Source organism: Oncorhynchus clarkii, chromosome 20 (genome assembly GCF_045791955.1).
Source record: "Oncorhynchus clarkii lewisi isolate Uvic-CL-2024 chromosome 20, UVic_Ocla_1.0, whole genome shotgun sequence".
NCBI lineage: Eukaryota > Metazoa > Chordata > Actinopteri > Salmoniformes > Salmonidae > Oncorhynchus > Oncorhynchus clarkii.
In genome coordinates this window covers 21106974-21128064 of record NC_092166.1, presented here as the reverse complement: position 1 = coordinate 21128064, position 21091 = coordinate 21106974, and the positions used below count along the sequence as shown (strand labels likewise).

At 41.7% G+C, this 21091-nt stretch overlaps 1 protein-coding gene across 1 annotated transcript in view; it reads right to left on the bottom strand.

Annotated features, from left to right (window-relative positions):
* Positions 1–21091, bottom strand: part of LOC139376075 (tenascin R (restrictin, janusin)) — a 153944-nt gene that overhangs the window by 32753 nt on the left and 100100 nt on the right. Inside the window, exons 6-13 of the mRNA XM_071118234.1 lie at positions 20799–20914; positions 14114–14264; positions 11775–12044; positions 9832–10017; positions 8966–9055; positions 6661–6924; positions 764–883; positions 154–297 (exon numbers count right to left, since the gene is read on the bottom strand). Of these exons, the coding sequence (XP_070974335.1) occupies positions 154–297; positions 764–883; positions 6661–6924; positions 8966–9055; positions 9832–10017; positions 11775–12044; positions 14114–14264; positions 20799–20914 (1341 nt within the window). The remainder of the gene's footprint in view (positions 1–153; positions 298–763; positions 884–6660; positions 6925–8965; positions 9056–9831; positions 10018–11774; positions 12045–14113; positions 14265–20798; positions 20915–21091) is intronic.

Genomic DNA, 21091 nt, shown 5'->3' with positions numbered 1-21091 from the left:
CCACAGCATGTTTGCAGAAGTTGTGTTGTGGATGTGGAGACAAAGATTATATAATGATATACATTGTCAGTTCCTCTCTATAGTGGCATTATAGCTGAAGCAGTACAGGATCGTAAGGGGTCAGAAGAGATAGTAAGGGGTCAGAGTTCAGACCTGTGAAGACACTGGTGGTGATGGACTTGCTCTCCTGGCTGCCTCGCACAACGTTCAGGTTGATCTCATACTCTGTTGCTGGGTGGAGGCTGGACAGGGTGTAGTTAGTGACGTCATTGTCAATTACCACGCTGTCCACTGTCCCTGAAGAACATTGCATTCATTTAATGTCGCACTGTTACAGTATGCAGCCTTTCTTTTATAAGAAGTTGAACTTTCACCTCCAATGCCAAACAATGGAAAAACATGATTTGGTCACACTTGGATTTGGATCGTCCCATATAGAATATCTACAAACTGTTATACTATCAACAAACTATAGGTTGATAAGCAACTGCTTACTAAGGTTACGGTTAGGGTTAGGTTCAGAATAATGATTAGATTAAGGGTAAACTTTATGGTAAAGTTTAAGTTTAGAGTAGGATGAGGGTTAACGTTAGGGTTTGGGTTATGGTGTTAGTGGATCGTTTGTTGAAATGTTATTGACAGTTATTGAACATCTACGGAATATCTACAAACCATGTACTTGGGTCTATCCAAATAAAGTGTTACCCATCTTTTTTTTTTAAATTAACTTTTCAATGAAAACATGCCAGATGTTTTTGCTTACCTCTTGCTGATTGATAGGACATCTTGTAGTAGTCAAAGGGAGCAAATGGTCTCAACCATGATATGATGACGGAGTCTTCAGTGGCATATGACACAGTCATCTCTTTAGGTGGATCCATTCCTCCAATAGAGAATCACAGTACATGTTAAGAACGAAGAGATGTCCTTGCTATTGAGACACACACTATACACTAATACAAGATGTTCTTGAAATTTAACAACCACCTTCTCATGAAAACAGCTAGCTCCATGTCTCCATGTATATGGAAGGGAAGGGGACACTGACACTATCTCTGTCTCCAATCAAGGTGCATGAATTAGGGAACAAACAGAAGTGAAGAGGAAATTCAGCTACTCTTGGAGGACACCCAAGGCACTGGAAGTTAAAGCATAGATAAAAATGCTTCTTTATTGATAAAAAAAAACACGCATTTCTGGACACATTTTCCTACCATAGTGTAAAAAGCCCTGTGTTTATCTTGCATATTAGCTACATCATAAAATATGTACTAAAATAGCATGCTTCTCTGGCCAGAGCCAGGAGAACAGAGTGGGATATTTGCATTGTGATCGAGTGTGGTTGCCCATAAGGGATTAGTTCATGATTTGTTTATGTGTCCCCAGAGCTCTTACCGCTGCGACAGTAAAGGTTACCAGAGACAATGTGAGCAAACAATTAAAGTGACTTATAAGGTCGGCATCCATTATGGAGGGAAGGGATAGAGAGATTGGTTCTCTCTATTGTTGTGGAATGAAGCTATAGAAATGCTTGTAAAACCAACGCCACCACCCTCCAATTTCCATTACAATAATGAATATTATCCACCAGCACTGACGACGATTCATAAGTTAGGCTTCAGCCTCATTTAAATTCTGCTAGTAGGAAAGAGTGGTGTAAATAAGTTGTGATTATTCATGTATGCCTATCTTTAATTATTTCCCATTCAGCAGTGCAGGCTGCTGTAATAGCTCTGAATTTAGACTCAGTATTCATGTGACATGAGATAATTTGTGCAAACTGACAGACTGCATCAATGTGCTCTGCTGATCCAAGGTGCGTCCCAAATGATACCTATTACCTACAGAGTACATTACTTTCGATCAGAGCCCTTTGGGCCCTGGTCAAAAGTAGTGCACTGAATGGGGAATAGGGGCCATTTGGGATGCAACCCAAGTCTAACCTGCATTCACCTGAGGCATTACAACATATGGTACAGTAAACATGTTGTCATCACTTTATTCAGATTTACCATAAGAACTACCACTTAAACATAAAGAAATACGTTCAACCTACAAAGATGGTCAGGTGCCACAGCAAGCCCACCAACCCTGTGGTTAAATTTGCATATAATAACATAGTGTGATAACAAGCTGAAAATAGCAACTAAATAACAAAACACACAGATGCCAAAGAGCTGCAACAAATGCATCCGTCTGAATCTACGATACCCCTAGCCTTCGTTCCAGAAATCTGTATGTCACCAGACAAAGAGAAAATGGCTGGCACTCTGGCAGACAGTGACTAGAGCAGTAATCAGACAGCAGTATGCAGGTGGCTTTCCGCAGAGTTAATATCAGAGTGTTTAGAGAGCTGTCCTGTCCTCCTCAGACAATAGATCTTCCCTTGGGCTTGGCAGCTGTAACTGTGAGTAACAGCCTGCTGATGCGACAGCTGAATATTCCTGACACCTCCAGGTTTAGGCAGGGGTAATTATGGGAGGATTACACACCCAAGCATTAATAAAGAAATGAAAGGTGGAGGGGAACATTGTTCTGCAGTGAGTGCAGCTGTGTGTGTAAGAATCTTAATGAGCAAGAGGAGACATGCCATAAAAGTGTCTAGATGTTGTTCTGTTCTGGAGCTAGACTACTTGCTGACAAACAGAACGCCATTTGAATACCACAATAAACTCCAAGCACGTACTGCATGTATAATGTGATGTGTATCCTAAGTACAGGAAGTTTTATATATTCTAAAATGTAGTCCTTCGTTAGCTACTGTCTTGTGTCAGCAAACCATCAGCCAAAATCAGACATCAATGCACCCTGTGGACAATCAATGCATAAGATGTTGCAGCAGTTTTGTATTAGTCAGTAGTTATTTAGACTTGTTGTCGTTCCTGTGTGACCCTCCATGAACCATGGGAACCTCCAGCGTAGCTCTGGGTCGTATGCATTAGGGCACACCGTAGCAAAACGTTTTGCAGCAGGAATGAACCCTTTTGTTTGTTTATCATTGTTTCAGTCTGTTTTCTTCCATTTGGTGCCTAATGAATACAACCTTGTTTCCCCTTGCAGAGATAAATAGCCTACCTGTGGTGAGCGTGGCTGTGACAGCCTCAGACTTCACCTCTCCATGTATGGTGATAAGGGTGACGGTGTACTCTGTGGAGGGCAGGAGTCCCTTGATAGAGGACCGGGTCTTGGATCCATCCAGGGTAACCTTGGACGTGTCAGTGCCGTCCTCAGAGCTATAGGTGAGGATGTAGAGGTCTGCGGGTGGGGCAGGGGCACTCCATGCCACCGTCACCGAGTCCCATGTGACATCAGACAAGTAGAGTGCTATGATGGGGCGGAAGCCTGAAAGTCAAAAAGTCAAAGATACTGGCTGCATGGTCATGAAGGACTGTAAGGGACAGCTGCTGTCAATATGGTTGGAGGTGCTGAGGTTCTCAGTCAGTCAGTCAGTGGATGGCATGGCATGGCTGGTTATTAATTGGCAGATCTCTCTGGAGGTTCTCTCCTTCTCAGTGAGACTGGCAGTAAAGTAATGAGCATGACAGGGGAGTGTGGAAGTGAAGAGCTGCAAATGGAATACACACAGCGTGGAAGGCCCGTGACAATGGAATGAGGCTGAATGCTGAGCAAAGGACGAATGTCAAAGTTGACAGCAGAGACCGGATGAAAACTTGTCTGTCAACGAGGCATGGCTGTTTTTGAAAGATTCACCAATAAAAGACACTGGTTGAAGTGTGTTGTCAGAACAAGAAGATGCAATAGGAAATATAAAGACTGCCAGGACAGCTTGCTGTCTGATGTAGATGAGTGTGAAAGAAAGAGGGACAGGAAAGATGAATGGAGTGACCGCAAATAAACGTTGATATAATTTTTTTCTCCATTGGATGGGTCAATTTGATGAAGGACAGTTATGTGATTAACAACCTCATGTAATAGCTTATTAACATGAATTGTTGCATCAAAGCTTGACACTATCTAGTAGCTCGATTTGTAGTCTCCTTCCCAAAGTAGTTCCACATGACATGCAATGTCAAGCCTATTCTCTAGTACAGCAATAATCTCTACTTTTCAGCGACATAATTGCTTATTTAGGGATGTGAGAGCTTCACTGAAAAAGCTCACCTTTATCCAGTTTATTTGAATATAAGCCGTTATTTATAGACTACTGTACATCATCTATTCATCTAATATATTAATTTGGTGGATGCCAATTTGTCCTATTTTTCATGTACAAGTGTGTATTAAATGCATGTGTGAATTGGAAATGTGTTTTTGCATATCCCAACTCCCCCTGAGACACACTCGGAGAGTGGGGTCATGGCCAGGGTTAGCCATTATCAAAGGCAACCCTGGAGCAATTAGGGTACCGATGCACCAAGTCTGGAACCAACAGGACCCTAAACAACCCCCAAGCTATAAGACTGCTACGTAAATAGTTAACCAATAGCTAAGTGCTATGTGCTAATAGCTATGACCCCTTTTGCACTAACTCACTAACTTTTTTGACTCATTACATACGCTGCTGTTACTGTTTATTATCTATCCTGTTGCCTAGTCACTCTATCCATACCTATTTGTACATGTCGATCTCAATTACCTCGTACCACTGAATTGACTCGGTACTGGTACCCTGTGTATATAGCCAAGTTATAGTTACTCTTTGTGTATTTATTCCTTGTGTTATTATTTTTATAATGAAATGTTTTTTCTCTCTGCATTGTTGGGAAGGGCCATTAGCATTTCACTGTTAGTCTACACCTGTTGTTTTACAAAGCATGTGATAAATACAATTGATTTAGTGCCTTGGTCAAGGGCACATCAACATATTTATTTTACCTTGTCAGCTCAGGGATTCGAACTAACAACTTTTCGGGTTACTGGCTAAGCTACCTGCCACTGAAACTGATACAGGTGCAGTTACAGTCCAAACTGCATCCTAAATGGAACTGGTACAGATGCAGTTACAGTCCAGTCTGCATCCTAAATGGAACTGGTACAGGTGCAGTTCCAGTCCAGTCTGCATCCTAAATGGAACTGATACAGGTGCAGTTACAGTCCAGTCTGCATCCTAAATGGAACTGGTACAGGTGCAGTTCCAGTCCAGTCTGCATCCTAAATGGAACTGGTACAGGTGCAGTTCCAGTCCAGTCTGCATCCTAAATGGAACTGATACAGGTGCAGTTACAGTCCAGACTGCATCCTAAATGGAACCGATACAGGTGCAGTTACAGTCCAGTCTGCATCCTAAATGGAACTGGTACAGGTGCAGTTACAGTCCAGACTGCATCCTAAATGGAACTGATACAGGTGCAGTTACAGTCCAGTCTGCATCCTAAATGGAACTGATACAGGTGCAGTTACAGTCCAGACTGCATCCTAAATGGAACCGATACAGGTGCAGTTACAGTCCAGTCTGCATCCTAAATGGAACTGGTACAGGTGCAGTTACAGTCCAGACTGCATCCTAAATGGAACTGATACAGGTGCAGTTACAGTCCAGTCTGCATCCTAAATGGAACTGATACAGGTGCAGTTACAGTCCAATCTGCATCCTAAATGGAACTGGTACAGGTGCAGTTCCAGTCCAGTCTGCATCCTAAATGGAACTGATACAGGTGCAGTTACAGTCCAGTCTGCATCCTAAATGGAACTGGTACAGGTGCAGTTCCAGTCCAGTCTGCATCCTAAATGGAACTGATACAGGTGCAGTTACAGTCCAGTCTGCATCCTAAATGGAACTGGTACAGGTGCAGTTACAGTCCAGACTGTATCCTAAATGGAACTGGTACAGGTGCAGTTCCAGTCCAGTCTGCATCCTAAATGGAACTGATACAGGTGCAGTTACAGTCCAGTCTGCATCCTAAATGGAACTGGTACAGGTGCAGTTACAGTCCAGTCTGCATCCTAAATGGCATAGGGAACTAATCTTGACCAGAGCCCAATAGAATCCCTAGAAGGGGAAAATAACCTCTGACCATGGTTAACTCATGGGGTAAATGTAGTGGTGTGAAAACACTTTACAGAACTACTTAAATCATTTTTTGGAGTATCTGTACTTTACTTTACTATTTATATTTTGGGCAACTTTTACTTTTACTTCACTACGGTCCTAAAGAAAATAATGTTCTATTTTCCATGATACCCAGAAGCACTTGTTACATTTTGAATGCTTAGCGGGACAGGAAAAGGGTCCAATTCACACACTCATCAAGAGAACATCCCTGGTCATCCCTACTGCTTCTGAACTAGTGGACTTACTAAGCACAAATGCATCTTTTATAAATTATGTTTGGGTGTTGGAGTGTGCCCCTGGCTATCCATACATTTTAAAAATAACAAAATGGTGCCATCTGTTTTTCTTAATATAAGCAATTTGAAATTATTTATGGTTTTACTTTTCATACTTAAGTATATTTAGAATCAAATACTTTTTGACTTTTACTCAAATAGTATTTCACTGGGTGACTTCCACTTTTATTTCAGTAACTTTCTATTAAGGTATCTATACTTTTACTCAAGTATTACAATTGGGTACTTTTTCCACTACTGGGTAAATGCTATTGCTATGTTTAGACTACCTCCACCTCTGCTATTCATAATAGTACAATGTAATGTCAGTTGTGTCAGTTACTTGGTCCTGGTACAGTACACTTCCAGTACCTGTGAAGCCATCGATGGTGGCTGCAGTGCTTTGCTGCCTTCCCCTCTGGGCAGCTACAGTGATGGTGTATTCTGTGCCTGGCTCCAGGTCATTGAGCGTGGTGGTGGTCACGTCCTTGGGGATGGTCACCTCCGTGGTCAGGCCAGATGAGGAGGTGTAGGTGACCATGTAGTGGTCGATAGGCCCCTGGACCACCCCCCACAGCAGGGTGATGGTGTTGTCTGTGGACGCTGTCACAGTTAGGTCCATGGGGACATCTAGACCTGAAACGCACAGTAAAGAGTAGTTCAAGTATAATCAACATGTAGTGAACATACCAATAAAACGATTTATATTCAAGATTCAATTCTTGATTGCCATACCAACCAAAGTTGTAAAGAATTTGATTTAGTGCAGCTAATTAAAACAGAGACAAAATACACATACAGTATACAGGTGCCTTCAGAAAGTATTCACACCTCTTGACTTATTCCACATTTTGTTGTGTTACAGCCTGAATCTAAATTGGATTAAATTGAGATTTCTTGTCACTGGCCTACACATAACATCAAAGTGGAACTATCTTTTTAGATTTTGTTATGGAAAGGATAAATAAGTTCAGGAGTAAAAATAAAGTTAACAAGTCACATAATAAGTTGCATGGACTAAGAGCATTGGGTGAGTAACTAAAAGGTCGCTGGTTCGAATCCCTGAGCCAGCAAGTTGGAAAACTCTGCCGTTCTGCCATTGAGCAAGTCAGTTAACCCCCAACAACAATGATTCAGAAAGGTTAGGTTAAATGCGGAAGACACATTTCAATGGAATGTATTCAGTTGTGCAACTGACTGGGTATTCCCATTCCCTCTGTGTGCAATAATAGATTTTAACATGATTTTTGAATGACTACCTCATTGCTGAACCCCATAAAAACAATTATCTGTCCCTCAGTTGAGCAGTGAATTTCAAACACAGATTCAACCACAAAGACCAGGGAGGTTTTCCAATGTCTCACAAAGGGCACCTATTGGTAGATGGGTAAAAAAAAAGCAGACATTGAATATCCCTTTGAGCATGGTGAAGTAATTCATTACATTTTGGATGGTGTATTAATACACCCAGTCACTACAAGATACAGGCATCCTTCCTAACTCAGTTGCCGGTGAGGGAGAAAAACACTCAGGGTTTTCACCATGATGGTGAATTTGGTGAATTTGAAACAGTTACAGAGTTTAATTGCTGTGATAGCAGAAAACTGAGGATGGATCAATGACATTATAGTTACTCCACCAATACTAACCTAAATGAAACAGTAAAAAGAAGGAAGCCTGCAAAGAAGAAAACATTCCAAAACATGCATCATGTTTGAAATAAGGCATAAATTAAAACTGCAAAAAATGTGGTAAAGAAATTAATTTTATGTTCTGGTTACAAAGCATTATGTTTGGGGCAAATCCAACACAACACATCACTGAGTACTACTCTTCATATTTTCAAGTATGGTGGTGGCTGCATCATGTCATGGGTATGTTTGTCATCGGCAAGGACTAGGGACTTTCTTAGGGTAAAAATAAACTAAATGGAGCTAAGCACAGGCAAAATCATAGAGGAAGCCTGGTTAAGTCTGCTTTCCAACAGACACTGGGAGACCAATTGACCTTTCAGCAGGACAATAACCTAAAAAAAGGCACAAATATACACTGGTTGCTTACCAAGACAACATTGAATGTTCCCGAGTGGCCTAGTTACAGTTTTGACTTAAATCGGCTTAGAAATCTATGGTAATACATGAAAATGGCTGTATAGCAATGCTCATCAACCAACTTGACAGAGATTGAAGAATTTTTAAAGGATAATGTGCAAATATTGTACAATCCAAGTGTGCAAAGCTCTTAGAGACTTACCCAGAAAGACTCACAGCTGTAATGGCTGACAAATGTGATTCTAACATGTATTGACTCAGGGGTGTGAAAACATATGTAAATGAGATATTGCTGTATTTCATTTTTAATACATTTGCTAACATTTCTAAAAACATGTTTTCACTTTGCCATTATGAGGTAATGTGTGTAGATGGGTGAGACAATTCAGGTTGTATCACAACAAAATGTGGAATTAGTTAAGGGGTATGAATGCTTTCTGAAGGCACTGCAAATCGGTATTTTGACATGATTTCCTTTCATGCTTCAATGAAATTCAAACAAACAAAACATGTAAGAAACAAAAGAGAACAGGGTGGTGAATTTCTATTTACTGATACTGGTAGTTGTGATTTTCTGTGTCAGATCACTGATTTGCACAGATGAGCCAGGCAATTAACTCACTTACCAGTTCTGGCGTTCATTGTGGCAGGAAAACTCTGGTTGGTGCCAAGCATAGCCGATATGCCAATGCCATACTCTGTACCTGGCAACAAGTCTGTGAGTGGAGAGGAGAGGAGAGGAGAGGAGAGGAGAGGAGAGGAGAGGAGAGGAGAGGAGAGGAGAGGAGAGGAGAGGAGAGGAGAGGAGAGGAGAGAATGAGAATGAGAATGAGAATAAGAACATGACAGATTGACAACGACAGAGACAAAACATAGACAATACCTCAACAAGTATTGATTTTAATTTGTATATGAATAGAAAACCATAAACACAAGCTGGTTATGTGAATGAATATCTCCATACAATACCCCGGCAGACAATACAGTATGATGATATTAAAGAGGAAAAATGAGCAGGCAGATGGAGCCTTTCAGAACTGCCTATTAAAAACTGCATTAATAATGAAGGGTTTGCAACAAACCATGTCTATCTATATGTTTTCTTAAAAATTCTGCTAACCTTTTTCCAAAAGCATGATTAATCAGAGTCACATTCGATATTACAACAGTAAGCTTATCAGGTTACAGAAATGGAGAGAGGAGAGCGTTGATTGCTGTCATCCCGCACAGACAAGGCCTTCCCTTATTCTGATATGCCCTTTACGTAAGACAGACACCATACCGTTTCCCACATATCTGAAAACTGTTCATGTCGGCAACTTGTTAATACTCTTTAGTTAAAATGTTTTAATAAAGTGCACGACGTTTGAATCTCACTCGGTTGTTCAATAGACATCCTTATCATACTACACAATGCCACTATAGTGAATCATGAGTAAGCAACATTTTGTCCTAAAAACAGAGGTGTAACAAAAACTCAAATTATCCCCACTTGTGAGTGTGGTCTTGCTGGTGGGTCCATCGTTGAGTGGGACAATGACTTTTTTGTATTGGTCCCCTGCTAGGGTGCTGTAGACCACCTGGTACCCCTCTACCTCCGCCTCGCTGTTGTCCCACTCCAGCTCCAGGGTGGTGGAGAACTTGGACAGCACTCGCAAGTTCTTGGGCGCGTCGATCTCTGAGAGGAACACCAGAACTGACAATGTTGGGGCCACTGAGACCAATCATCAGAAGTGAGACATAGTTTCCACGTGCAGTTTCATCAGCAAGTCAGATCGTAAAAAAGGATGATATGACCATAGAAATAAAATTACTAATGACTATTTCTATGCCATTCTTTACTGTATTTGTAAGAGATGACATTGTGAAAATGTCAAGAGACAAGAGTACAGTAGGTGCTACACTACTGTTCAAAAGTTTGGGGTCACTTAGAAATGTCCTTGTTTTTGAAAGAAAAGCACATTTCTTGTCCATTAAAATAACATCAAATTGATCATAAATACAATGTAGACATTGTTAATGTTGTAAATGACTATTGTAGCTGGAAACGGCTGATTTTTACATAGGTGTACAGTGGCTCATTATCAGCAACCATCACCCCTGTGTTCCAATGGCACGTTGTGTTAGCTAATCCAAGTGTATCCTTTTACATGGATAATGGCCAGAAACAAAGGACTTTCTTCTGAAACTCGTCAGTCCATTCTTGTTCTGAGAGATGAAAGTTTTTCCATGCGAGATATTGCCAAGAAACTGAAGATCTCATACAACACTGCGTACTACTCCATTCACAGAACAGCGCAAACTGGCCCTAACCAAAGTAGAAAGAGGAGTGGGAGGCCCCGGTGCCCAACTGAGCAAGTGGACAAGTACATTAGAGTGTCTAGTTGGAGAAACAGACGCCTCACAAGTCCTCACCTGCAGCTTCAGAAAAAGGAGTGGGAAACACCAGTCTCAACGTAAACAGTGAAGAGGCGACTCTGGGATGCAAAGTTCCTCTGTCCAGTGTCTGTGTTCTTTTGCCCATCTTAATCTTTTTATTTTTATTGGCCAGTCTGAGATATGACTTTTTCTTTGCAACTCTGCCTAAAAGGTCAGCATCCCGGAGTCGCCACTTCGCTGATGACATTGAGATGGGTGTTTTGCGGGTACTATTTAATGAATCTGCCAGTTGAGGACTTGAGGTCTGTTTCTCAAACTAGACACTCTAAAATACTTGTCCTCTTGATCAGTTGTGCACCGGGGCTTCCCAATCCTCTTTCTATTCTGGTTATTGCCTGTTTGCGCTGTTCTGTGAAGGGAGTAGTACACGCCGTTGTACGAGATCTTCAGTTTCTTGGCAATTTCTCACATGTAATAGCCTTCATTTTTCAGAACAAGAATAGACTGACGAGTTTCAGAAGAAAGTCCTTTGTTTCGGGTAATTTTGAGCCTTTAATCGAACCCACAAATGCTGATGCTCCAGATACTCAACTAGTCTAAAGAAGGCCAGTTGTATTGCTTCTTTAATCAGCACAACAGTTTTCAGTTGTGCTAACATAAGTGCAAAAGGTTTTCTAATGATCAATTAGCCTTTTAAAATGATAAACTTGGATTAGCTAACACAACGTGCCATTGGAACACAGGAGTGATGGTTGCTGATAATGGGCCTCTACGCCTATTCAGATATTCCACTTAAAATGGAATGTCATGACTGTATTTCTGTTCAATTCAATGTTATTTTAATGGACAAAAAATGTGTTTTTCTTTCAAAAACAAGGACATTTCTAAATGACCCCAAACTTTTGAACGGTAGTGTATATTCGATGGATGTGTCTATAGTGATGGCTGTGTCTACAGTGCTGTATGTATTCACAAGAAAACATCTTATTCCATCAAACACAATAATGTGGAAGCAGCTGCTTGTACAGTACGGTCCTATTGTTGTATGGTCCTCACCGGTGCTGAATTCTGTGGAGATTGTTCCACTCTCATTGCCCTTGCGAACACCACTGATGGACACCTCATAGCGCGAGCCTGGCCTCAGCATCTGCAGGGAGTACTGGCTGAGGGTGGGCTGCAGACGGAAAGTAGTCTTGGGACTGTCCCCTCCTACCAGGCCATAACGCAGCACTATCTGGTCCATCTTGGCCTTGGGATTGGTCCACTCCACGAAGGCCACCGAGTCCGAGACATCACGCACTATCAGCTGTGTCGGCCCATCAATCACTGTAGGGGACAGGAGAGGTAAATCTACATGACAAGGTTCATGATCTAATGTGATTCCAAAATCACACCCTATTCCCTATGTAGTGTGCTACTTTTGACCCAGACACATAGGGTTCTATATAAGGGATAGGGTGCCATTTAAGCATCTATACAGTTCACACTAATACTGCAAGAGGCACGTCCACCATGACTATTGTTGTACCAAGTAGCACCAGAATGAATTTAAACCATTGCTTTGCACATTTAGAAACATAAGCTTCAATAAAAAATAAGTTATACAAGCAAGAGCAGTGTGTGAGTTTCTCTTTTCTTTGAAATTATCGCTGTTCCCATGATGCACCTGCAACAAGATACATGTACAGTATATCAGATGTTCGCCTGAGTGCCTTTTTGAAATTTGAATCACATTTAGAGAAGTAAAATGGAGGTGTTGGCAGTGTCACGCCATGATCTGTTTCACCTGTTCCTGTGATTGTCTCCACCACCTACATGAGTGGCTTATTTTCCCCAGTGTATTTCTGCCTGCCCTTTGGTACCTTTTGGACTATGAACTGGTTTTGACCCTTTTGCTTGTCCAAGACCATTCTCTTGCCTTACCCTATTGGATTAATAAATATTGTAAGACTCCAACCATCTGCCTCCTGTGTCTGCATCTGGGTCTCGCCTTGTGTCATGATAGGCAGGGAATGCAGTTTAGTAATTGCTGACCATGTAAAACAAATCAAGAGACTTGGGGCATTACTAAAATAACTACAAAAATAAACCCAATAATCAAATAGTTTCTATGGCAATTGTGTGGATTGTTAAATAATTTGATTACATCTGAGAAAACAAATTATGCTGTTGGTTATACAAGCATAAACAACTAAATGTTATTGGAGGTGGAGGAACATTTGCTGCAGTGTAGTTAGCTCGACTGAACAGTACACTACTTTTATAGCGTTGTCATTCTGTGAGGGACCAATGTCAAAGTGTTGCCCTCTGATTGGTCACGTTTCTCTCAGAGAGTACTAATTGGCTGTCCTTGTAATTTACTAGTTTTTCACTGAGTCTGCAGGGAACATCTGCTGCTTCAAAAGGCCTTGTAACTAAGCTAAACCGCATCCATTTCTTCTGACCTGAAGATTAACACCTGAAACACCTACTGTAATTGACTGCTAAACTATTAATGTGATAAACCAGACAGAAAACCGTTTGCTGTGTTTTCTCGAAGATCACACTAGGGGTTTCAAGATTCTTGGCCAAGAATGAATTCCCTCATTCCCTCACCAGAAGTTTGGTATCTTTCTCTCTTTTCTTTCTTTCCTCAAAGAAGGATGGCTAAATCTTTATACCTATAAATAATTGAGTGACTTAAAATTTGTCTTTCTTTATCCAATAAGGTATCTGTGGGTGGACATGGTGAAAAATGTATGAAGGCTCATGAATTATGAATGCCTTAATTACAACCGACAGTGGGCCTGGGTTGGAAAATTAATGGTGTTTTCACTGCGGACACGTAATTTGAATTGTTATGGAAAAGTTCAATTGAATCTAATCCCACTGTCTGGAACTGTCAGTCTGAGGAATTCCCGGGTGAAGTTTACATTAAGTGCATAATTGCTGGCAGACCAAGTCATTCGTCAAGGTGACATTTCCCATTAGTCTCAGCCGTGTGATGCATGTAGTGTATGTGAGATGTGTATGTGTGAGTCCCCCATATCTTGAGTGGTCTTTTTCTGAGCTCCACTGATTAGCCTGAAGACTATCACATGGAAAGAACAGGGTAGGGAACACATCCTGTGGAGACAACAGCGGCAAAGAGACTCATTTTCAGTGACATGGGGACAATACAGAAACAAAAGCTGCAGTAGGTATGTGGAAACTGTGGACCAACTGCGGGAGTTAAGTCTGAAAACTGTGGGACTTCCTAATATGGATGCCATACGCAAGACACCCACAGGTCTACGCCCTCAAAAACCTACCAGCAGGGATATTTCAACAACCAAATGTTTATGGACATATTAGACACATAGAAGTTTGTGAATTATGGTTTGGTGAGATTTGAGAAATCACAGAACCATACATACATGTGGTGACGGTGGCGGATACAGGCTGGCTGCGGCCTTGGTCCCTTAGAGCTACCAGGTTGACGGTGTACTCCTCCCCTGGCCTCAGGCCTGTCTGGTGGAACGAAGTGATGGTGCTGGGTAGCTGGGCTGTCATCCCTCCATCATTGTCCTGTCAGAGAACACAAACGAGCATAACGCTTTGGCTTCACTTGGGCTCCTCTTGTCATACAGTACATAGTATGGTTTTCAAATGGAATCCTATTCCCTATATATTGCACTACTTATCATAGGCTCTGGTCAAAAGTAGTGCGCTATAAAAGGAACAGGGTGCAATTTGGGACACACAATCTGTCTTCACTATAATATTCATACACAGGTAAACAACCCCACCTGCTGCCCGTGCAGGAGTGATTTATGGTTCCACCTGGGCTACTCCTGGACAGACGGTAGTGCAGGGGAAGGATCTGAACAAACCTCAACCCTCACTGCTCTGACGAGCACCAAGCTATGGCATCCATAAATATAATATTGTGACTGGCTTTATGATAAATTTGGCAGTTGAGCTCGATGTCTTGTTAAGAGTTCTGTGATAAATGGCATTGTAAAAAGGGTGATCCACATAATATTTGATTGACAGGTTGATGATAGATAGATTGATTGATTGATTGATTGATTGATTGATTGATTGATTGATTGGTTGATTGATTGATTGACTAACTGACTGACTAACTGACTCCCTGACTGGATGATTGAAAAGTGAACAATCCTGATAAGTACATTGGTATGGTATATTGTGTAAACAACTGTGAATATGTAATATTGCCAGGCCACCTTGTCTCAGATAACTGCTGTTGGTGTAGGGTGGGTGAGCCCTCATCTCTCATTGCTTTTGGCACTGTGAACTCTTGTTTGTCATTAGTCGCTGCTTTTCTGCTCACATTCATTACGATATTGTCAAGTTTCAGGGCGCTTTGGATTAAACCCTCTGACTTCTAATATGATTTCCCAAGTGTTGACGTTGAGCTTGAACCCCTCAAACCCTTATGGGGAAGGAGATAGATAGCAGACAGTCTCTTAGACAGAATCACACCAAATGATGTAGATTGAAGTGCACTGTGACCCAACTACTCCCATGCCATTTGGTATTCATAGCCTGTCACCTCCAAAAAAGCTTTCCAAGTTAATGTCCATGGCATTTATGCTTTTCATCTAAAAGCCCCAGGCTTAAAGTCTTTGAGCCCAGCCAAACTTCTATCCTTCCTAGCCGGGAACACCTAAATGAGAAAGCCAATTATGGAGAGAGGTACTGAGGATTAGAGTACCTTGTGTTTATAGAGGGAATTAAAGGGAAAGCTCTCCTAACTTTGAACCTGTAGCTATTATGGTTATGAGTTTGAAGACGGCTCCTGCTTGCTGATCCACCTAATCGTCAATAAGCCTTGGGCAATCCATCATCTAATTTGACAGAGACTTTAAGTTGAACGGTGAGAAATCAATCCCCCTCCCAAAATGTTCCACTTTTTTCAACAACCTGAGAGTCAAATTCTAGCCAAGGATGGGCATATCAAAAATGCATGTTAAATTTGGTTTGGCAATATAATTTTGGTATTAAAAAAAAAAGCTTCCTGAGATAGAACTCACCTGAACTGACAAAGATAGGTTTTATTGTACAGTTTGTTGTTGTTTTTGTATTTGTTGCTCTTCAGCATACTGCCGTGTACAGAGTTACGCTGCTCTTCCCAGAACATCGCCAACCATGTTCTGAATGTTTTGAAGCCAGAGTGACTGAATGTTTTCATCTCCATGGGGAAGCTGCATATGTACACTACCTTTCAAAAGTTTGGGGTCAATTAGAAATGTCCTTGTTTTTGAAAGAAAAGCACATTTTTTGTCCATTAAAATAACATCAAATTGATCAGAAAGACAGTGTAGACATTGTTAATGTTGTAAATGACTATTGTAGCTGGAAAAGGCAGATTTTTTAATTGAATATCTACTGTACAGAGGCGTACAGAGGCCCATCATCAGCAACCATTGCTCCTATGTTCCAGTGGCACGTTGTGTTAGCTAATTCAAGTTTATCATTTTATAAGGCTAATTTATCATTAGAAAACCCTTTTGCAATTAGGTTAGTACAGCTGAAAACTGTTGTCCTGATTAAAGAAGCAATAAAACTGGCCTTCTTTAGACTAGTTGAGTATCTGGAGCGTCAGTATTTGTGGGTTTGATTACAGGTTCAAAATGGCTAGAAACAAAGACCTTTCCTCCGAAACTCATCAGTCTATTCTTGTTCTGAGAAATGAAAGCTATTCCATACGAGAAATTGCCAAGAAACGGAAGATCTCGCACAACGCTGTGTACTACTCCCTTCACAGAACAGCGCAAACTGGCCCTAACCAAAGTAGAAAGAGGAGTGGGAGGCCCCGGTGCCCAACTGAGCAAGTGGACAAGTACATTAGAGTGTCTAGTTGGAGAAACAGACGCCTCACAAGTCCTCACCTGCAGCTTCATTAAATAGTACCTGCAAAACACTAGTCTCAACGTCAACAGCGAAGAGGTGACTCCGGGATGCTGGCCTTTTAGGCAGAGTTGCAAAGAAAAAGCCATATCTCAGACTGGCCAATAAAAATAAAAGATTACGATGGGCAAAAGAACACAGACACTGGACAGGGGTACTCTTTCTCGAAGGCCAGCATCCCGGAGTTGCCTCTCTACTGTTGACGTTGAGACTAGTGTTTTGCGGGTACTATTTAATGAAGCTGCCAGTTGAGGACTTGAGGCATCTTTTTCTCAAATTAAACACTCCAATGTACAGTCGTGGCCAAAAGTTTCGAGAATGACACAAATATTAATTTTCACAAAGTTTACTGCTTCAGTGTCTTTGTCAGATGTTACTATGGAATACTGAAGTAAAATTATAAGCATTTCATATGTGTCAAAGGCTTTTATTTACAATTACATGAAGTTGATGCAAAGAGTCAATATTTGAAGTGTTGACCCTTCTTCTTCAAGACCTCTGCAATCCACCATGGCATGCTCTTAATTAACTTCAGGGCCACATCCTGACTGATGGCAGCCCATTCTTGCATAATCAATGCTTGGAGTTTGTCAGAATTTGTGTTTTTGTTTGTCCTCTGCCTCTTGAGGATTGATCACAAGTCCTCAATGGGATTAAGGACTGGGGAGTTTCCTGGCCATGGACCCAAAATATCGATGTTTTGTTCCCCGAGCCACTTAGTTATCACTTTTGCATTATGCAAGGTGCTCCATCATGCTGGAAAAGGTATTGTTTGTGACCAAACTGTTCCTAGATGGTTGGGAGAAGTAGCTCTCAGAGGATTTGTTCGTACCATTCTTTATTCACGGCTGTGTTCTTAGGCAAAATTGTGAGTGAGCCCACTCCCTTGGCTGAGAAGCAACCCCACACATGAATGGTCTCCGGATGCTTTACTGTTGGCATGACACAGGACTGATGCTAGTGCTCACCTTGTCTTCTCCGGACAATCTTATTTCCGGATCCCCCAAACAATCGGAAAGGGGATTCATCAGAGAAAATGACTTTACCCCAGTCCTCAGCAGTCCAATCCCTGTACCTTTTGCAGAATATCAGTCTGTCCCTGATGTTTTTCCTGGAGAGAAGTGGCTTCTTTGCTGCCCTTCTTGACACCAGGCCATCCTCCAAAAGACTATGCCTCACTGTGCTTGCATATGCACTCACACCTGCCTGCTGCCATTCCTGAGCAAGCTCTGTACTGGTGGTGCCCCGATCCTGCAGCTGAATCAACTTTAGGAGATGGTCCTGGCGCATGCTGGACTTTCTTGGGCGCCCTGAAGCCTTCTTCACAACAATTGAACCGCTCTCCTTGAAGTTCTTGATGATCCGATTAATGGTTGATTTAGGTGCAATCTTACTGGCAGCAATATCCTTGCCTGTGAAGCCCTTTTTGTGCAAAGCAATGATGACGGCACGTGTTTCTTTGCAGGTAACCATGGTTGACAAAGGAAGAACAATGATTCCAAGCACCACCCTCCTTTTGAAGCTTCCAGTCTGTTATTCGAACTCAATCAGCATGACAGAGTGACCTCCAGCCTTGTCCTGGTCAACACTCACACCTGTGTTAACGAGAGAATCACTGACATGATGTCAGCTTGTCCTTTTGTGGCAGGGCTGAAATGCAGTGGAAATGTTTTTTGGGGATTCAGTTCATTTGCATGGCAAAGAGGGACTTTGCAATTAATTGCACTTCATCTGATCACTCTTCATAACATTCTGGAGTATATGCAAATTGCCATCATACAAACTGAGGCAGCAGACTTTGTGAAAATGAATATTTGTGTCATTCTCAAAACTTTTGGCCACGACTCTACTTGTCCACTTGCTCAGTTGTGCACCAGGGCCTCCCATTCCTCTTTCTTTTCTGGTTAGAGCCAGTTTGAGCTGTTCTGTGAAGGGAGTAGTGCACAGCGTTGTACGAGATTTTCAGCTTCTTGGCAATTTCTCGCATGGAATAGACTTCATTTCTCAGAACAAGAATAGACTGACGAGTTTCAGAAGAAAGTCCTTTGTTTCTGGCCATTTTGAGACTGTAATAGATCCCACAAATGCTGATGCTCTAGATACTCAACTAGTCTAAAGAAGGACAGTTTTATTGCATCTCTAATCAGCACAACAGTTTTCAGCTGTGCTAACATAATTGCAAAAGGTTTTTCTAATGATTTTTTTGTCTTTTAAATTGATAAACTTGGATTAGCTAACAGTACGTTCCATTGGAACACAGGAGTGATGATTGCTGATAATGGGCCTCTGTACGCCTATGTAGATATTCCATAAAAAATCGACCGTTTCCAGCTGCAATAGTCATTTACAACATTAACAATGTCTACACTGTATTTCTGATTCATTTGATGTTATTTTAATGGACAAGAAATGTGCTTTTCTTTCAAAAACAAGGCAATTTCTAAGTGACCCCAAACTTTTGAACAGTAGTGTAGCACCTACTGGACTCTTGGCACGGTAGTGTATGTTGACTGTGTAGTCTTCTTGTTCCTGAATAATGTTTTATTTTCATAAAAACTGTAGGCGAGGTACATGTCAAAATATGTATAATGTTGTTTCATGTTATGTCAAACTTCTGTTTTGTTCAAAATATGTTAGGGGGCTGGAACCATAAATGTTATGACATGCATTATTCTAGTAGGTGAATCCAATGTGAAACATAATAACTATATTATCCTTAACTAGCAAAGTCAATCAATTCTTCTCTAATTAAAAATATCTCCCCTATTTCTGAATAAAGCTTGTAACGTTAGTAGGCTACAGTAGCCTATGCTTCGAAGGGGCAGGTAGCCTACCCAGCTAGCACAGTGGATCTGTAACGATTCTGGCTGAGAGTCGAGGCACTCGGCTGAGAGTCAGACTCGGCCAACGTCCTGTGGCCCGAGTCTGGGCTGCCTTCAGCAGTATTACTTATGGCTAGGATGCGGGGACTGAGCTCGGGCCGATTCCTGTGTGAGTTATCTGTCCCAAATGTATTACCTGGGGCCGGGCCGATTAGTTCTACTATCTGGCAGATGATTAGATGGGCTGCTTTATATAATTAACATTTCTTTCTTTATTTTTCCATATTTTCTAATTGTTTCTGTGATCAAAAAATACAATTAACAATAAAATGAAATTATTTAAGAGTCCTGTGTAGTATTTTAGTATTTTGATACTTTGTGCGAGGCATTGATAAGCATTAAAAACGTTGTGGCTGGAGCCTCCCGAGTGGCTCAGCGGTCTAAGACACTGCATCGCAATGCAGACTGCATTGCTACAGAGGCTGGTTTGAGACCCACGCCAGGGAGACCCATGAGGCGATGCGCAATTGATCCAGCGTTGTCCGAGTTACGGGAGGGTTTGTCTGGCTGGGATGTCCTTGTCCCATCATACAGTAGCAACTCCTGTGGCAGGCCAGGCGCATGCACACTGACACAGTATTGTGTTTCCTCCGACACAAAATGTTTTTTTGTGGATGGGTATAAAATGTATAATAGTAAAGTTTAAAATGACTAAATTGGGTAATTTTGTATACATTTATAAAAATTATGAGGGGATTCTGGTAAGATGCAGGCAAAGTTGGCTGAATTCCGGTAGACAGAGACGGCCCGATGTACTTGGGCCTATTCTGGGCAGTCATTCATTTTGATCGCGGCCGAGTCCGACACCCGATTCCGGGCCGATTCAATCATTTCCGGCCACCCGAAAGAAGGCCGCTTCTGGGCCATTCCTCATTGCTATCTGGGTACACGCACACACACTGGAATACATTTCTGAGTGACAGAGTGAGGACTTTGCGTTGTAGCATTTTTTGTGGGGGCAAAATGCTTGGAATGTAAAATAGCATTATTAACCAGTTCCGATGATTTGAAAATAACGGTTCTGTTCCGGAACAGTATAGATCACTTTGGTTCCTGGTTTTGATTCGTCTTTTCAGGTTTTGTTACCTGAACTGGTTACAAACCCTGAAATATGTTTACCCAAATCCGTAGACAGAGCCAGATTATTTGCATGATAGGGGATTCCAGCAATTGTAGGTACAAAGTAACAAATCATATCTACCCTGTACTATTTACTCTGCATTCGTTCAAATGCTTTATTTACAGTATGTGGCTAAAGATGAATATTCATCCACATCTGTCCTCTCTGCCTGTGAAACCTTACCTTGGGAATGAAGCTTATTTCCCAGCCATCAAAGGAGTAGTAGAAAGGTTGCCACTGCACCTCCACTGACGTCTCTGTGATGGATTTGAAGAGTAAACCGTCTGGATTTGAGAGATCTAGGAGGCAAGGAGAGATGTATTATAGGCGTCCATCTTCTGTATGCTCAATAAATCACCCTCTTTACAGAGGCAGAGACAATTCCTCTCTGGGAATAGGGGCAGGGGGAAGAATACCCCACCCACCCTGTGGTTAAACCATGTGTCTTTCATAGTGGAAGGCAGGCCAGGCAGCAG